Below are 19,121 nucleotides of genomic sequence, written 5' to 3' on the forward strand. Positions count from 1 at the left end.
TTCATAACGTTGCTGCCTGTAAACTGTTGCCTTTTGGCTCCAGTCTCACAGGAGCCATGTCCCACAGTGCAGCAGGGCTTGACACTGGCTTGGCACTGCACAGATAACCATGCAGGGGAATCAAGGAGCTATTTGGCAGGGAGAGGTAGTGACACACCCTCTGCCTAGAGGGCACTGTTAAGCACTGTCTCTGCTTAAGCACAGGGGAGCCGCAGCATTCAAACTTCAGAAACACACATGAATTGCAGGATTTGGACATGTGGTGCCATCACTTGCTATAATTTGCAATGCTAAGTGAAGAGGATGCAGGTGGATAAGTTGCAGCCTAAGTGAAATGAAAACAGCAGGACATACACTTTTACATAAATACATAATATTTACACAAGTTGCCTTCTATTCAGTTTTGGCCTAATTACCCACAGTCAAAATTAGTTGAGCCCATGGTAGTCTGAGATGATGTCAGACATTTTTATGGCTATGTCGTCTTTCAGTCCAATATAAACCGGCCCTCTCCAAGTCCAGACACCCCACATCAAATCTGTGTTTGTCATTACTGTCTGAATGATGGTTTTGATTAAAGCTAGCCAAAAAAAGGAGGCAGTTAACAAGAATCCCCGGATACAGATGGCCGCTTGACCTACTAACTAACAAAGACTGAAACAGTCAGATAGTTGGCCCTATATGTAAAAATGTCCCTGTGACTGTATGCCTACAACAGGTTATCATCCCTATTAAGACCACTTGAAACTCATGTATCAAACTAAAAAAGAAGTACATCACATTTTGCTGTGTCTCAATTAAGCTGCTTGTTAAATTAATGACACTTTTTATTGTGATATCTGTGACATGTGCTGCTGATCCCACAAGAAGTTGCAAAAAAACTTTGGGGGTTTTGGTACCCTCAGAAGAGAATAATTTTTGCATACTTCTACTTCTGTATTTTGCTAAGTACTCATTTGTTCTAATGTTAACTTACTTGCATTTTGTAAAAGACATAAGAATATTACTTGAATTAGAAATTAGTTTTTAGCTGCATAATTTTCTTCACTGCAAGGACATAAAGCATGATAACCATATATATATATATATGGTGGTTGTAGTTTATTATACTGCTAAATAATCAATAAAAGTGTATGTTTATCTTAATTTTTTTATCAACATTTTTACTTGGTGGGTTTAAAGAGGACGCCAGCAAAAACAAATCACAGTCTGGGGTTTATATAAATGAGAATAGCTAATCATTTCTTTGCATGACCAATTTATACTTTTCATGGTATTTTAGTGCACCATATATAGATTTATTTAACGTAGTTGTTTTTTAATGTCATATGTATGAAATAAAATATACTGTCTTTTAAAAATAAATTCACTGATGTTTCCATTAAGCCCACTTGACTGTGCCTGAAAGGGAGTTTTCTCCCGTTTGACCTCTGAACCATTTTTCTCCTTAATTTTGACCTCACCCAGTGAACCAGCTCCATTATTCAGATACTCTCCTCACAATGAACTGTATGTTACTCAATGGACTGAATGGTTTTAAATATTGTTTCTATGATGATTTCAAAAACTTGCCTAAATGTGATGAACATTTGAAAATCAGAATTATAAAATGACCATTTCAGTCAGTCAGAAATCCTCATAAAAACATCAAATGCCAATAACAATTCAAATGCCAACAGTAAGTACTGTGTTGGAGTATTGAAAAGTAATTTCCACTATTTCACTATTCTTGAATCGTTTTTTTGGGGGGGGGCCACATTTCAAAGAAGACATGTTGTATGTTTAGCTATTTCTGCTCTGACAACAAAGCAAAAAGCCTGGCCATGTCTCTTTCAAATGACATTTAAATGCCATAGGATAGGAGTGGAGACAAAATGAAAACAGCTATTGGAAGCTAGGAGTTTACTATTTTAAATATGACAACTTTGTATTTTTTGAGATTATCTAAAATATATATTCATCAACAAATCATGAAGTGGGCTAATTAGGTATACAAATGGGCCAAAATGGTTCACAACCTCCATGCCAAACTTGTAGCACATTTTGACAAATTAAACAATAAAAACATTACAATAATATGATTATTGAAACTTCAAATGAGAGATTGGACTTTTATGTTAATTAAAATGCCCTCACTTAAATTGGGACAGCAACTGTTGCATATAATAAATGTATGAAAAACGGATTTGGTGGGCTTAATCTAGACATTTAACTAAACCTAACGGCTAATGTTAGCAACGTTAGCAAACAGCTAAGCTAATCTTAAGCATTAATGTAGGTTACAATGAGCGGTTTAAGGTTCAGAGTTACCCCTAAGTTAGACATATTATATTGTTGAGGCACAAACTGTGTCGCCATGTTGTTTCTGTAAAGCTCCACTTAAATATTTTTTGTAACTTCAAGGCATATCCTCATTAGCCGGGTAGCCGTTAGCCTAGCTAAGCTGGCTAACGTTAGCTTAGCAATATTGGCATGTAAGCTAAATTAAAAACATATGAAACAAAAAAGAAGCATTATAAAGACCACTTACCGTTTCAGAGGGTAACGTTTGGTGGGAGAAATCAAAGCCGTCCAGGATGTTATGTGTGAGAGTGAGTCTGAATGTTAACATGTCCAGTTAAGTCAACACTAGCCTACACATTACAACCAAAGTCCATCATCCAAAAATATTATTGTAATAAATTAGATTTTCTGTTCTTCACACTAAAGAGCAAATAAATACTTTTTAGAATTTATTTTATTGCATTGGCCCCAAAGTGACCCAATTAAATGACTCACAAAGAGCTGAAAACAGACCAAAGACATGACTTCAGTGTTCTCAGTGGCAGCTGAGGCCCTGACAACAACCATATTACTGCGTACCATAATCATGAATGGAGTCAAACATCACAGAAAAATCCATTACTGGTGTTTACCCTTAAAACAACAATTGGCGTCAACAATTGTGCAGCTGTAACATGTCATTTTTTTCCGTCATCTGATCAGTTAAGTTTGTGCCCAAAGAATATCTTTGGTATGACAAGGGAAAAAATTACACATTAGTTGTAATTGATCTGAAGTCCTGAAACTTCATACAGAGCTACCAAGACAACTTTAAAATGTTAGATCACATGAAAAAATCACACTTTCATCAAAAGTCAAAGTCTGGATTTTTTTTTTTTTTTTATTAAATGAAGAAAACACTTGTGTCATGGGCAGGTCATGAGACAACAGGCCACTGGGTACAGACATGCAAAGGGCCCCACCACCTCCTCTATGTAGGAGCAAGACACAGACTTGGTGGTTTTGTGTCTCTTTGTGTTAATTTTGTCCCTTATTTTGTCGTGTTTTGTTTCTGTGGTCAATTTGGGTCTCTGTGATTGTTTTGTGTCTCTTTATGGTTGTTCTGTCTTTTTGTAGTCTTTTGGGTCTCTGAGGTAATTTTGTGTTGTGTCTATTGGTAGTCGTGGTGAAGTTTGGTGTCTTTTTTGGTTATTTTGTAGTTTGCTTGTGTCTCTTTGAGGTCATATTGTGTCTTTTTTGGTCATTTTGTGTCTGTAGTTCTTTTGGGTCTCTTTGGGGAGATTTTTTTTTTTTATATATATATATTTTTCACTCTGTTGTCAATTACACACAGGTCTGAACACACACATGCACAAACTGGACCTATACATGCACTAAGTGGAGAGATGTCAGAGTGGGCTGCCCATGACAGGCGCTCTGAGCGGTTGGGGGGTTCAGTGCCTTGCTCAGGGGCACCTCGGCAGTGCCCAGGAGGTGAACTGGCACCTCTCCAGCTACCAGTCCATGCTCCATATTTTGGTCCGGACGGGGACTTGAACAGGCAACCCTCCGGTTCCCAACCCAAGTCCCTATGGATTGAGCTACTGCCGCCCATTTTGTGTCGCTTTGTAGACGTGTACAGTCTATTTGGGGTAATTTTGTGTCTTTTGGTTGTTTTGTGTTGCTTTGTAGTCATTTAGAGTCTCTTTGGGGTCATTTTGTAACACTTTCTAGTCGTTTTGCATCGCTTTGGGGTCATTTTGTGTCACTTTCTGGTAGTTTTGGGTCTTTTTTGATAATTTTGGGTCTCTTTGGGGTCATTTTCTGTCTTTTTTGGCTGATTTGTCATTTTGTAGTTGTTTTAGGTCTCTTTTATGTCATTTTGTGTCGCTTTATAGTAGATAAGTTGAGATAACTTTGTGTCTTTATTGGTCATTTTGTGTCTTCTTTGGTTGTTTTGTGTCGCTTTGTAGTCAAGTAACCATGGTTGTTGTGCGCATTTCAGTTCCCTTGCATTTCTTTGTGGTCTTTCTCCGAATATGACTTTTGACATTTTGTAAGCGAGAGCCCCTGAGCCTGTGGCCAGTAGGCTGTTCTCTTATCCATCCGTGCACTGTGTGTGTTAAATGTTTTCCATATGAATTTTTCTTTACTGCATTTGTGTGCATTTCTGATATTCAACTTATGAGTTCATAGATAACAAATACATAATTGTGCTCCTTGTAGTTTATGATACATTTTATACTATATCTAGTCTTTGCACACAAAGCTACTGTTTTCCCATACATATAATGAAATATATAAATAAACAGTACTGCCATGTCCCCAAAGACTAAATATAAGGTTATAATGATAAGAAAAACTCACTTTTCAGTCAAATGATTTGACAATTTTGAAGATTTCTTGTGCTTGGCCAAGCCCAGAGAACACTTCCACCAAAGGAAATTCAAAATTTCAGTCTCACAAATGGGTAAATATTGTTTTGTTGAAAGGGGATAAATACATTAACTAGTTTGATACAGTTTCTGGTAAATGTGTGCTTCCAGTTTTAGTCTGTTAGAGATGCATGACATATCAATGACTGCCATAAATGAATAACAACTTACAGTACATTCACAAATAAGTTTTATTTTAATCTTTTTATACATTATAACCATATCCAACACATTTTTATATTATAATAAAATGACTCTTCTCCCTTGTCATTTACATAAATCAAAAATTTGTATATTAAGACTGCAAAATAGTACTCCTGTAATTTTTGTATATAGCTTTGTACACATACAGGTGACAATGCATTCATTTTTGCTCTGAACGAATGCACATTTTTTGGGGAATAAGAAAGGGCAGCCATAAGCAGAGAGAATACAAGAGCTCTAGCAAGACGGCAGGCTAGCAAGTAACACCACCACCATGTGACCAACACTGACCTGGGTTAAAATGTTCAGTCAAACCCTTTGTACTACTGAAGTGCCACTCAATGTTGGGTTGTATTTTTCACCACAATTCGCCGGGTTAAATCACAGGGAAACAGGTTTTCAAATGTATTTCAACCCAAGTCGTTTCCAAAAGCACGCCTCTAGGCTGGTTGTGTCCCAAGAGAAAGCTTGGAGCGCCACACGTAGCAGTACAGTGAAAACATAACCAAATACACTTCAGGGGAGGGAAGTACAGACCAACAACAAAGAGAAAAAAAAGTTAAATTAGTCAATGTGATTGAAAATTCATATTGACATTACAGAGATTCAGGCTTTTGATAAAAACACCAGCTAATCATACCCATCATGATCTTGGGAAATAAAATACACATACAGTATTAGAAAGATAATAAACCATGCTATATCATCCCATGAATACATTTTGATCATTGTTTTCTCAATGTCAATAACGACATTCTGGCATATATCAGGCCTCCACAGCGTGATGCCTCCTCCCGTGTGAGAGACACAGTGAGGGATGCGTATTGAAATGTGTGCTGAGGAAACAATGTCAACACAATCAGAGTGTAGATCACTGAATGAAAGAAAAAAAAGAAATCAAAACATTCAAAGTACACTGATATACTGTTCATGAATGTGCATACAGAAAAAAACTGATCAGGCATTGAAAAATGTTAAGTCGTGAGTACCCTCTTTGGTTTGTGACATTGTTCACAAAGTTATCTTTAGAGCGATCGCCCATTTGCCAGAAAGTGAAAATGACTCCTTACACGCCCATTTGTCTTGCACTCTCCACTAACAAATTTGATTCTTATATCGGAGGTAACTACAAGGTCTCTGCAGAGAACGCTTTAGCATGAATAAGTGTGACAAAGGGATTTTAAATCAAAACGGCTGCATTCACCTTCGATAAAACCCAATTTGGAATTTGCGAGTGTAGGTGACGAGTTCGGATTAGTTCGGAAATCTCTACAGCAGGTAATTTATTAAAATACAAGTCCCACAAGCCATCATCTGTTGCCATAGAAAAGATTAATACAGAATATTCAACAATACAAAAGAAGTCGATCAATGCCAATTCAGCTGACACACTGGCAGCCCTTCAGTGCTTTACATCCTCTGTAGCAGTGTGGAAAAGTGATCTGTGGCTACTCTTTGACACTGGCATGGTGAAGCTGTGGTTTTACAGTACAATGACTCAACGGGCCCTGCTGCTGGTGAGGAAATAATTTGGGGAGAGAGGGAGGGAGGGGGCAAAACCTTTTTTCCCAAGAGCAAGATGAAAAAGTGCCAATGTGTGTGATGGCTTGTGTACGTGTGGTATAGTTATGTGTATGCAAGCAAGACCCAGAGGTGTGTCAGGGCGGGGGGGGGGGGGGGGGGGGGGGGGGGGGCTGTTCACTCAGTGCCGCGGGTCGGAGTACTGGGCTGGTTGAGCCCCATGGTTTTGCACAACCAGCCGGCAAAGTCCACCTCCTCCACCTCTGATCGTTTGATGAACGTGTGACTCTGAAAGAAAATCAAAAGGGACACATTTCTGTGTACTGCTGGCTTCGGGAACACAAAACATAACCCCGTGATTTATTATCACATGAATGAAAAATTAAGTTCAGTTACTCACCATCAGCTTCTTCAGATCTGCCCTCTCAGCTGGGTTTTTGATCAAACTACAGACACAAACGACACCAAAAAAGGTCACTGACATGAGAGACTATAGAACAAATTCTGTCAACAAAGCATTAACTTAGATTTTACCTTTCCAAACATTCTCAGGCTACATCCACACTACTACATTTTAAAACGCATAACTATTGCTACCATTTACGCCTTGGGTCCACACCACTCTGATGTTTTGGAACCCCTTAAACGGAGACTTTGGATAACACTACTGACGGCATTTTAGTTTGAGAACTATGGGTTTGCGCTTAAAGCCCCTACAAGGAACTTTCATTTTGAGTTGATTTTGGCGACCCTGTGGACAAAAGCGGTAGTGTTTTGCCGGAATGAAGCCTACATTTCCCATGAGCTCTAGTGCGTATTGTCGTAAAGACGCTTACCTGGCTTGTGCATGTGTTTGTTTTGGGGATGAATGAAACAACAAGACGGGAAAACTTTCCCCCGCTCCTATTGAGGATCCCAGCTCACCTCTGCCGCGCCCCAGCTCCACCTCTCCAGCGTAAGCGCCACCGCTGCCAGGGTAAACACAGCGGTCAGCTGGTAAGGATGAAAGCCTGTTTGGCGAGCCCTTCTACGGCTTCTTGGACTGAGTATGGAGTGGTGCCTCGCCTCTTTATTTCTCGGCACTCGCTGGACCCTGTTGACGCCTGGCTGGTACCTGTCGTCGGCCCGGATGAGGTGTTCCAGCCCCGCGGCCCCTGCTCTCCTCATCCCCACTGGTGCGGGGTGAATCTGCGCAACCTGCGGCCTGTGTGTGTGGCTCCCCGGACAGCTAACGCCGTGGACCGGCTCCTGCCAGGATTGGGCAGGTAAATGCTAGATCGCTAGCGAACAAAACGTTAATCCTGAAGGATTTCCTGACTTCCCAAGGATTGGGTTTTCTCTGTGTGACTGAGACGTGGCTGACTGTTGGTGAGTCCAGTGCTTTCACAGAATTTTCACCCGATGATTGCTGCTATTTTAACTCCCCGCGGACGTCGGGTCGAGGAGGAGGAATAGCGACTATTTATAAGAGTCACTAAATGTAAGCAGCTAGGTAAGATCTGAGTGCCGTAAATTGCTTCGTCCTGGAAGCGACCTGGTGCGGACCCGGACACAGTTTCCTAAAGGTATGGATATACACTATATAGAAATAGCTTATCTTCACACCGATGGTCTCATTTGCTGTTGTAGGTCACGCACAGATGAGAGACGAGAAACGAGAGACTTTTGCATATCCAGTTTAAAGTTCCTTGTAGCGGCTTTAAGTCCAGACGGGCAAAAACAGAGACTTTTGGAAACAATGACCCATGTTTGTTTTCCAATTGGGTCTTATCAGTCTTGACATGTCAAGTCAAAAGAATATAGCTACTCCTTTCCCATCACCATGGCTTCCTCCAGTGATGGGTAATGTTCCTGGCCGGTCACACTCTAAGGCTTAGTTCAGACCAAAGATTCAAGACGGGTTGAAACAGGCAACTACTTGCAACACCCCGTTTTGCAACGTTCTTAAAAACCTGCCGGTTCACAATAATGCAACTACATGAGACAGTGAATCATCTCTATGCAAAAACACTCTGTTCTGATTTGCAGCTTTTCAGACTTGTTTTGTGGCTGAATATAATTTGTAGCGTCTTAAAATATGAATGAGTCAGCTGCAACGAAACAAGCATCAGATGGACTGTATTCATAATAAATAAATACGTCTCAATAATGTTAATAACCTGCAGCAATTAATCAGTCAATGACGATGTGTGTGTGAGGGGGGCATAGGCACATACAGTGAGCAACAGCGACCCACCGTCCAACAACGGCACACCATGAGGACGGAAACAGAGGGTTCTGCGGGGATGGAGCACCTGCCACAGCAAGTGAACACGCCGTCTGTGGTCATTTTGACTTGACCAGCGGACTTCACTACAAGCCGACTGGCTGTTGAAACAAGTGACATGCCTTACATTCTAAAACCAGCCACCGGCAATTTGACCAGCATTAACTTCTCTCTGCAACGTTCTAAAATGGTTTCGTCTTGTCACGAATCTTTGGTCTGAACTGGGCTTAATATAACCCTAACCCTAACCCTTACCACATTTGCTTTGCAACGACTCCCAACTTGTTTTCCGACGCCTTGACCGCCTTATACTCATGTTTTAGTTTCAGTAACTGTTCCACCTCATCGTTGGCCCAAGCAAAAAAATCTATGGTCTTACTTTTCACCATTTCCAAGTATTTTCTGTCACTGAGCAACCAACCGCAGAGTAGACAATCTGTTTCCTGCTTACGCTGGTACACACGTCAGTGTGCGTGAATGGTCATGTAATATGTGTTTTCAGGCTTGTTAACATGGATGGTGCTTAAATGCTTGTGCATACCGAGATCACTTTGGTTTTAAAAAGTTTAAGTGTGGTTGTAGCCACAGATCTCACAAGACTAGTGTCTGCAACCACCTCATTCCTAAAACAGCTTGTGCATTTCAGTCAACACCAAATGCAGTCTTCATGTCACATGTGTGTAGAAATATAAGCTGTCTGCGTTATCTACTACTCATGATTCAAATATGCATAAAAGCAGATAAGAGCAGTGCACTTTTTGTTTGTGATGTTGTTGCTGTTGCTCACCATTTTGTCACAAAGTCCTGGAAGTCATTGGTGAAGACTCCATGCGGCAGTTTAGGGGGCGGCTGAGGAGGAACAAAGAATCAAAAGGTCAAAACACAGAGCAAGTCATGCAAACATGTACTGTGGTTGTGTGCGGAGAGATAGAAATGTGTGTTCTTATGCAAGTCTCAGACCTCATTCACGATGTAATCCAAAAGTTCGAATATGGCCATAGCAGGTCTACTGTCCATCCCATGTCCTGCGGAGAGGATGCATATCATGGGCATGATTAGATTTCTTTCCTTTAAAATATCATATGAAACATTTTATTATTCAATAACAAGTCTTTATCTACATGTATGTCTTAAAATGTTTTTGCATTTCCTACCGCTCCCAGGCCTGCCCGGTGGTCTGGGCCTCTGCATGTTGCTGTGAGGCTCTCCCTCGGCCCCGTCGATGATGGCCCGTCCGAAGATGGCCTCCAGCTCTTTGGCGTCTGGTGGGGGGATGGGGTAGCGGCCAATCGCCAGCTCCACCAGTGACAGACCCATGCTCCATACGTCAGACTGAACCGAGTAGTGAGTGCCCTGCAGTCTCTCCGGCTGTTGAGAAACACACAATCTACGTCAGAGGGAGTGGGGTAGAGCCAAGACGCCAGGCAGGAGAGAGGGTTGGGCAGAGGGCTGGGCGGGGAAGGCACAGGAAGTGGTGGAGAGGATAATGGGAGGGGGGTGTTATGGCAAGGAGAGTTGGGGTGTGGTGAGGGCAAGAGGACAGAGGATGGGAGGATTTGGCAGGAAGTGATGAGTAGCTCTGGACTGCTTTAGCTAGAAGGGTTGAGCAAGGACAGGTGTGTGTGTGTGTGCTGGGAATTATGATGAAAGAGCAAGTGTCTCCACACCACTGGTGCTTTGTGGGTAAGGGACGGGACAGACAAGCAGCTCTCGGCACTGCACCCACCAGGTGCCTGAGAGTGAGGGGGAAAGGAGGACGAGAGCGAGCGAGCACAGTTGCCTTGCTCTTTGCCAAAGAGCCCTTTCCTGGGCACGGCCCTCGCTTCTTGGCAGGGGAGTGAGGGAGGGCCAGATGAAGGGAAGGCAGAGGGCGGGGCCAGTGAACAAGAGCAATGTGAGAAACGCGGAGAAGGAAAGTGGGGATAGGGCCAGAGGAAAAGGGGTGGGGGCGCAGGCGTGCAGAGCTGACTCACCGACATGTAGGAACGCGTTCCAACAAAGGAGTTGGCCATGGAATCTATGAGCTGGCCGCTCACACCAAAGTCGCACAGCTTGATCTCCCCGCGAGAGTTGACCAGGATGTTGGAGGGCTTGACATCTATGTGGAGGAGGGGATGTGGACGAATAAACAAATGTACATTAAGGCTCCATACAGTATCTCATCTGTTGTCCATACTCCATACACCTCACTAATCATTTGAGCTACAATTTCTTAGACATCAGGATTCTTTATTTGGATCTACATAAGCTGCTCTTCCTGGGGTCACACACACAACATAACATATAGTACACGGCATATACACATACACAACGTCCCGATACGAATATGTTCATAACAAGTAAAAAGCAAGTGAGAAACTGCTTACAATAGCAAATCATGACTAAACAGAGAGCAAATAAGAACACTGCTACACTGGTATGTTAATACACACACACGTGGGTTGAGGTATGCAAGTATATGTAGGGGCATGAATGTTATGAATGACTTTTCATAGGAGACACCAACATGTGCAGGCTTTGAAAACCTCCTGGGACAATAAAAACTACGTATCTTTTCGATAATACGCTGTCTGATTAGGGATGTGCCCAAGTAGGCGACTACTTGACAAAATGTTGGCATCCAGGCAGCAGAAATACAAGTCAAACCCAGTGAAAATGCCACAGTAGTAATTAGGCACGTTTTCTAAAGATTTATTTTCCTTAAGAATTTTGGTTTTGATAAATGTTGTTTGACCCTTCCTTAAGTCCCGTAGTAGTTCCCTAGATGCAGACTGGCCAATCATAACAAAGCATCAGGCCGACTCAGACCAGGCTCCGACAACAACACAGCTGTGCTCCATTGACTCTAATGCAGTCGTTTCAGATTTCCTTTATTTTCAGGCTGGTTTTGTGGATTTGGAGCTAAATGTTGTGCCTGGGGCACGTCGTGTATTAATGATACTCGTTATCTGGAGAGGTTGGAAAAACATATACGTTTCTACCCTGTTCCCAAACCAAAATCAGACCCTGAAAAGTGTAGGGTTAGCCAGCTAGCTACTGAAAATATAGCCTACTGAATGTATACACATGCTGCTTTTGCTTTTTAATGACTATAACAGTGAAAAAAAGACCGATCCTGCTGTACAGGAACCAGTAAGCAGGGAAACTTTGCTGATAATCAACCAGCTGTGTGTCATCACAGTGTGCGCAGAAGAATGTTGTTTGACTTCAGGCAGCGGTCCAGTGCTGGTGCTGGCTCTGCGATGCCACACAGCTGGATCAATATCAGTGAAGTTTCCTTTTTTTTTTTTTTTTTAAAGCTTTTTGGGGGCTTTTCAGCCTTTAATGTATAGGACAGACAAGTGTGAAGGGGGGAGAGAGAGGGGGAGTAACATGCAGCAAAGGGCCACAGGCCGGAGTCGAACCCGGGCCGCTGCAGCAACAGCCTTGTACATGGGGTGCCTGCTTTACCACTAAGCCACCAGTGCCCCATCAGTGAAGTTTCCTTTTATATTCATTGTCTTGTGTGGCGATCAGCAGTGATGTGGTGGTTCACTTTTACACTGTAGCCTATAGTTCGGCTTTAGCTTCTAACTATCTTTGTCTTTTTAACCTGTTGTTGCTGCTGAGTCAGTTTGACATCCTGGATATATCCTTCAAACACAGACTGTAGACCCCTCTGTCTGCTTCTCTCTGGAATCACTGTTTCAATTTTCCCAAAAATATGATAATATTTCTTCAGAGAGTGCAGTTAGTTACATTGTGGGCTCCATGCTTACTCTGACAGCTTGTTGGACCATCACAAAGGGGCGGGGCTTAGGGAAAGGTCAATTTGTTTTTTGAAAACTATGATTTTAAATGGCTCCTATAACATATGTGACACATTTTCTGACAATGTTTAACCTTATAGATTAAATTGTGCTAAATTTTGAATGTTTTCTTACTTTTAGACTCATCAACTAGTCTACGGTTTAACTCTGATTTAAACATCAGGGAAATCTGTTATTAGGAACATCCCTATTTCTGATAGATGTCTTTTGTACATAAAAACCATCTTTCTTGCAGCACAGACTGACTTCAGAAGCAAATATTTAGACAAGAGCTACAGTCTGCCGTGAGGCCTGCGGGCGGCATGCACAGCACCCCCCTGGTTTTATCTGTGGTGCCGTGTTAATACAGCAAGGGAGAAAATAGCTACAACTCAAGCTGAGCCCCAGTTATAAACAAGCCCGGTCTCCACGTTTCCCGCTCATCTCGAAAAAACATCCTGCAAAATAATGGGGTAAGACTGAGCCCTGCAATCTGCCCTCTGTGGTGTGGCCCCCCTCCCACCGACCAAGGACATGCGAGGAGTGACTGAGAGAGAGGTGGCATGAAAGAGCGGGAGAACGATGGAGGGAGACGCGGTGGGAGGGGTCAGGAGGGCGCGGCTGCTGTATAATCACATCTGAGAGGCTGTAATTACCGCCTGAGCTCACAGACAACTGTCCTAGAGTACCACCGACCCTGTAGCGCTGAGAGACTTGGTTGCACTGCACTATGCAGGTCTGAACGCTGCCTTGACCAGCGCTTTTCATAACAACACACCCATGGTTGTCTGCCAACTCGTCTGCCTTCGACTCTGCCATGGTGCGACTTGTGATTTTGTCTGAATGCAAAGATAATGGTTTTTACTGAGCCTTATTTTTTTCTCCATGCTACAAACTTCTGTGATGAGGAACTCGTGATGTTCAACAATAGCTGGCCTTGTGGTGAGCGTGCTAAAGCTCCTAAGAGGTTGATGTAGTGCATATGGAGGAGAAAGCATGAAGAAAATTAATAATAAATTAAATGAAAAAGTACAGGGACGACTGGAGACGGTCAAGTTAATGTGGCACGTTTAAAGTGGTTTCACAAACAGAAAATGTTCACAGACATTTTGAAATAGCAATCATACCTAAATGCTTTTTGTTAGTGTGTTTGAGCCCGATCCAAAGCAGCAAGGATAATGTCAGTGGAAAATTAAAGGATAATCCTGCATTTCTTTGTAATGTGATGTTTAGACTGTAACATTTGCAGGGTCTGAATCTCAGCTGGTTGCCTCAAAAGCATCAGCAAAATTTAGCCACCGCTAATACTGAATGGATGGGACTCATTATATCAACCACAACAAACGTCCTTAAAAAAAACTTCTACATTGTATTATGTCTAAATGAGTAGGACTTGTCTTTGATCTGGAAACAAGGCGGAGTCGCTCTAATGGGTTACCCATATGGCATTTCTATACATTTAATGGCCATTACCACACACAAAAGAGGTTAACTGCTTCAGCAAGGTTTTACTAAGTCATTGTGCTCATTACTTTTTTGGCAATAAAACTTTTGAAAATTTTATAATGGTCTTCCTAGTCCACTAAAAAAAAAAAAAGCTATATAAGAGTGTGTTCATCAACATTTTTATCATGTAGCTCATGGGATATCTGAAGTGAAAACTCTTCAGGTCAAACACAACACCCTGGTTTTAGTATCATTTTTAAGTACTATTAAGCAAATACAGGACCTAAATAGTGATTGGGTGATAAATACACTACATAGAATTTTTGAGATAAAATTATGTGATGTGCAAATTAATAATGCAGCTACAGCAAGGAAATACTTCACCTGCAAAGTGATCATTTGTACATCAATTATTCACCGCATTTTACCTTGAATCTGTGAAGATAACTTTGTTTTTCTTGCATGCCTCTGCAATGAATGGAGAATCCAAAAAAGGCGAACATTATGTAAGAATTTAAGTAAATGGAAACTGTGTTTCAGAAAAACTATGTCAAAACATCAGTTTACAAACTCTTGCACAACTCGTGCAGCATAATTCAAGTCTCATTGATCCAGTCGTCTACTCAGTACTTCCCAAACACGAGCATTTTTGCTAAAACATTATGGTATTAAACACTTACGCATACGAGTAGCGCGCTCTAAGCGTGCCTGAGCATGTGTGTGCCTATGAGTTCCACTTGCGTAGAATTCAAACGCACGTCCGTGCCCATGCAAGATACTCGAGATGAGAGATATAAGACTGTGCTGATGTGTTTTAAATCCTCACGTTTTAGCAAAAATAAATGTGTTAGGGAAGTACTGAGCATACGACTGGATCAGTGAGACTTGGATTATAGTGCACGAGCTGTGTGAGAGTTTGTAAACTCATGTTTTGACATAGTTTTGCTGTTGTGAACCACGGTTTCCATTTACTTTAATACATGAAGAATGTTTGCCTTTTTTGCATTCTCCGTTCACCGCAGAGGCATGTGAAAAAAACCCCTAAAGTTTTCTTCTTGAATTCAAGGTAAAATGTGGTGAACAATTGATGTACAAATGATCATTTTGCAGGTGAAGTGTTCCTTTAAGGTGTGGGATGGCATGTTGTGTTTTTAAACAAGGTCCCTGTGTACTTCAATTCATGAAGAATGTTCGCCTTTTTTGGATTCTCCGTTCACTGTGGAAATGTACAAGACAAAAAAAAGTTTTCTTCAGAAATTCAAGGCAACACGTGTTGAGTAACTGATATACAAATGCCATTTGCAGGTGAAGTATTCCTTTAATGTCGGCATACACCCTGACAACTGTATCATCATCATAACCCATTGACTGTGTCATCACTTATTTGATTTTGTAAACTACACACTTCTATCTTATCTGTCTCTTGTACTGCAGTGATTTGAAAATGTTGCAGTGATTTGAAAATGTTGCAGGAGGGGTTTTGAGAGCAGAAGTAATTTACAGCGACTAGAGAACACCCTTACCTCTGTGCATGATCTGGTGCTTCTCACGCAGGTAGGCTAATCCCCTCAATACCTGTAAACAAGAAGGAAGAACATTTAACCTAACACACAGATACATAGAGAGCCAAATCTCAGACAAGAGCCTATACATAGATATATAAAAATAAGCCTTCCCTGTGATGATATGAATTTTGAAACACATTTTTTGTAGTCTCATTACTACACTTAGTTATTTGGATTTGATGCAAGAGTTTCAGCTGAGTAAAATACAGTAGTGACTCATGCATGATGTGACACACAGTAAGTTAAGCAACACCACAAGACACACACACCCACAACGAGCAACGCATGTGCAAAAACGTGTAGTAACACAGTTGTCATTTCGCTGCAAGATTCAAACTGTGTCTAATTTTAAAACGACAAACATGTCATATACATAAAAAATAATGCGCCAGAACCAATGAAGTACATACAGCTATGCTAACTTTCCCCAGGATTTCTTCTGGGATTCTTCTGGCTTCCTTCAGGACCTGATCCAAGGATCCACCATCCTGGAGAGACAAGGCGCACAATTAAAATCTGAGATACCATTTTATAAAAAAAAAAATCAATAAAATCTTCATCAATGGAAACAAACATCTTGTCATTAAAAATACACAAAATACTGGTATCCATCCACATCAGTCCTGTGTTCATTGGTAGGAGGCCCTGCTATCAGTCTTTGTCTCTCACCATGTGCTCCATACAGATGCTGATCTCTCCATCGCTGTAAAAGGCCCCATAGAAGCCCACAATGTAGGGGGAGTTGCATTCATGCAGCACCTGCAGCTCTCTGATAATCTGGTTTCTGATGGCAGGCTTGATTTCCAGGTGGATAAGCTGAGGAGGGAAAGGATGAGACCATAAACTGCTGCTCTGACAAAAACAAACGCAACAGATGCAGTTACATCATTCGCTGAACTCTTTATATCTCAAGGTAACACATTTCAGAGGTGGTGGTTGATATAACACTTTCCAGTTCGCCTGCGTGTAGTGATCTCAACATTTACTATTTGGGATTTAATTTTAAATCGATCAGTCACTGACACAAACCAGACGATGCCACAATCAAACAGAATCTCTAAGAATTTACACCCACCTTTTAACAGTGACAATAACAATATAGCAAACGCACGTTTCCATACTTCCAAATTGTTTTGCGTCATTTATAGAACTGTAAGAAAGAAATTAAACTGGTGTGTCGACACACACTTTAAGGCCTACAGGCTTGTGCTTGCTTGAGTTGCTGCTCCAGTACCTTTCTGTCCCGTAAACTGCACACTATGATCCAATCAGTATACAACGAGGATAGCTTTAAGGAATATTTCACCCACAAAATGGCCACCTGTATATCAATTACTCACCTGTGTTACCTCAAATTAGTGAGACTTGTTTTTCAGGCGTGCTCCACAGTCAACAGAGAATGCATCAAACATTTTTGATGAGTGAAGCAAAGGGAGACAGTGAACAGCAAAACTATATCAAATCATCCATTTACAAACTCTCAACAACTCATGAAGCATAATCCAAGTCTTCTTTATCCAGTTGTTTCCTCAGTCCTTCTCAAACATATGCATTTTCAATAAATCTTACTGTTCAAAAAAGCTTCCGTATACAAGTAGCACACATAGGCGCTGCGAATGCATTCCATTGAGTTGCCCAGGCGCACCACTCGTCCATGCGTGTTAATGTGGAAGGGTTTTGGGAAGTACTGAGCATACGACTGGATACATGATACTTGGATAGTTGTGTGAGTGTTTGCAAATGGATGTTTTGATATAGTGTTGCTGTTGTTAAACACAGTCAGAAAAACTATCTTTTCCTAACGAATTTAAGGTAACACAGAGCGAATAATTGATATGTGTTGTGAGTGAAGTATTATTTTAAATGCACAACCAATACTGGATTGTTGAGGCAGATACACAAATATATATTTGCTAGACACAAATGTATATAAGTTTAGGAAAATACTTGTGATAAAGTTCCTATTAGGCTTTGTTAAAACACTGAGACCCAGACATGTACTAAGCCAGACATTTGACGGTGGAAAAATAAACTCTGATTGAAGCACTGCTTGTAAATGACCTCAAACACATCTCTGGTGTTTCTTCACTGAATTTTTTCCTGACATATGATGTATAAGCTGCTGATAATTTATCTGTGATCAGCTACTATCAGCCAGTATGCTGGCCCAGATGATTTATTAGGACACATAAATGTCTTGGTCAAGAGAATTATGGCAGCTTATTCATGTGAGAAATACCTGCACTTGTACTTGTTTGTGTAACTTTAATGAGTATGTTATTGTTGCATTCAAATACTGGTGCACTGTGTTTTTATCCACACAGAAAGTCAGTGTGGCTCCATTTAGAAGTGTGTGCAGCACCCAAGTCAGCACCAGCGCTGAGACGCGATGATAAAATCAAAATTTAAGTCCTAAAAACACCTCTGGAATGTGTTTTTGATTCTGCTCGCTCCAGCTGTCAAGCTTCACCTGCCACAAAAAATTCAACAAATGTTAGTTTTCACCTTGCGAGCCATGACCAGACCCGAGGGTTTGTGGCGGACCTTGTTGACCACTCCTCCGTTGCCAGCGCCCAGCTCACATATGGGGTCAAAATCTTCATCCTTCAGCTCCCCAACTTGAGCTTTCTGGGTGAGAAAGGCCTCCAGTCGTTTCCTCTGTTGCTCGTCCAGGTCCAGCTCACCCAGTTTCTTTTGTAAGGCCTCAAGGTTGGCTCTGTGAGGAGGAGACAGATGGGTCAGCAGGGTGTTTTAACACAGAGGGAGAGAGGGATGAGAAAACAGGAGCATTAATAAGTGTTTAAATGGTGGTTATGATGTGACACAGTGCTGGTTAATGGTGATAACACAGAGCAATCACAAACAATCTCTTTCACACAGGTGCCATTAATCTGAACTCATACTGTGGCTACTCACTCAGATGCAGCATCAATGGTGTTTGAGGTGGCCTGTCCCTCCCCGATGGGCATAATGTTCAGGGGAACGGGTCTTCTTTTAGCAGGCATTTTGATTATTACACTAAACGACTCTCACAAATGATACACTAACCTGCAGTGAGCTAGGAAGCTGCTAATGTAGCCTTTTCCTTCTTCGCAACTCAATCTAAAAAAGCAACAGGATCAGCTCTTGGTGGCTAGTAACTTGGCTAGCTAACGTTAGCAAAGTTAGTACACTTTCGGTAGCATGTCAGTCAGCTATCAGGGTAAATCGTCAGGTCGTTTTCCGGTGCATCTATAGCTGTCGGAGTGAACACATTTCTATTTTCTAGCTTCTTCTGGCTTGTATCTACCTGCTGCTACTAGCCATTAGCCACCTAGCCGCTACTAGCTAGCACCAGCTCCAGGAAAAATCGTGCTCTGCGTCTCTCGGTCCTAACGTGCAGCCCCTCGCTTCTCGGCTTTCACAAGACAACGGGCCGCCGCGGTTTTACCGGCAGCTACACCGGGAGACCGACTCGGCTGTCTTCCCTCTGCAGGACGGCGGCGTCCGAGCTACAAATTCCTCCGTGTTTCGGTTCGGGGTGTGGGGCGCTGAAGCGAAAAGGGCTTTGGCTCTGTCTGGTGGTGGTGCTTCAATACAGGAAGCAGCAGCTGCTGCAGCATCAGACCTGTGTGACACCCACAGGGAGAGCCCT

The 19,121-nt window shown here is 41.9% G+C and overlaps 1 protein-coding gene across 1 annotated transcript; it reads right to left on the minus strand.

Moving 5' to 3' along the window:
* Positions 1–4,870: 4,870 nt before the first annotated feature.
* On the minus strand, positions 4,871–18,638 carry map2k2a (mitogen-activated protein kinase kinase 2a). Its single transcript, XM_033622256.2, has 11 exons — positions 18,404–18,638; positions 17,993–18,203; positions 16,157–16,303; positions 15,898–15,975; positions 15,446–15,497; positions 10,662–10,786; positions 9,843–10,056; positions 9,649–9,713; positions 9,476–9,537; positions 6,823–6,868; positions 4,871–6,710 (listed from the first exon to the last, which is right to left on the minus strand). The coding sequence occupies exons 1-11, from the start codon at positions 18,490–18,492 to the stop codon at positions 6,600–6,602; spliced, it is 1,200 nt and encodes a 399-aa protein (XP_033478147.1). The 5' UTR covers positions 18,493–18,638; the 3' UTR covers positions 4,871–6,599.
* Positions 18,639–19,121: the final 483 nt, after the last annotated feature.

Source organism: Epinephelus lanceolatus, chromosome 6 (assembly GCF_041903045.1).
Source record: "Epinephelus lanceolatus isolate andai-2023 chromosome 6, ASM4190304v1, whole genome shotgun sequence".
NCBI lineage: Eukaryota > Metazoa > Chordata > Actinopteri > Perciformes > Serranidae > Epinephelus > Epinephelus lanceolatus.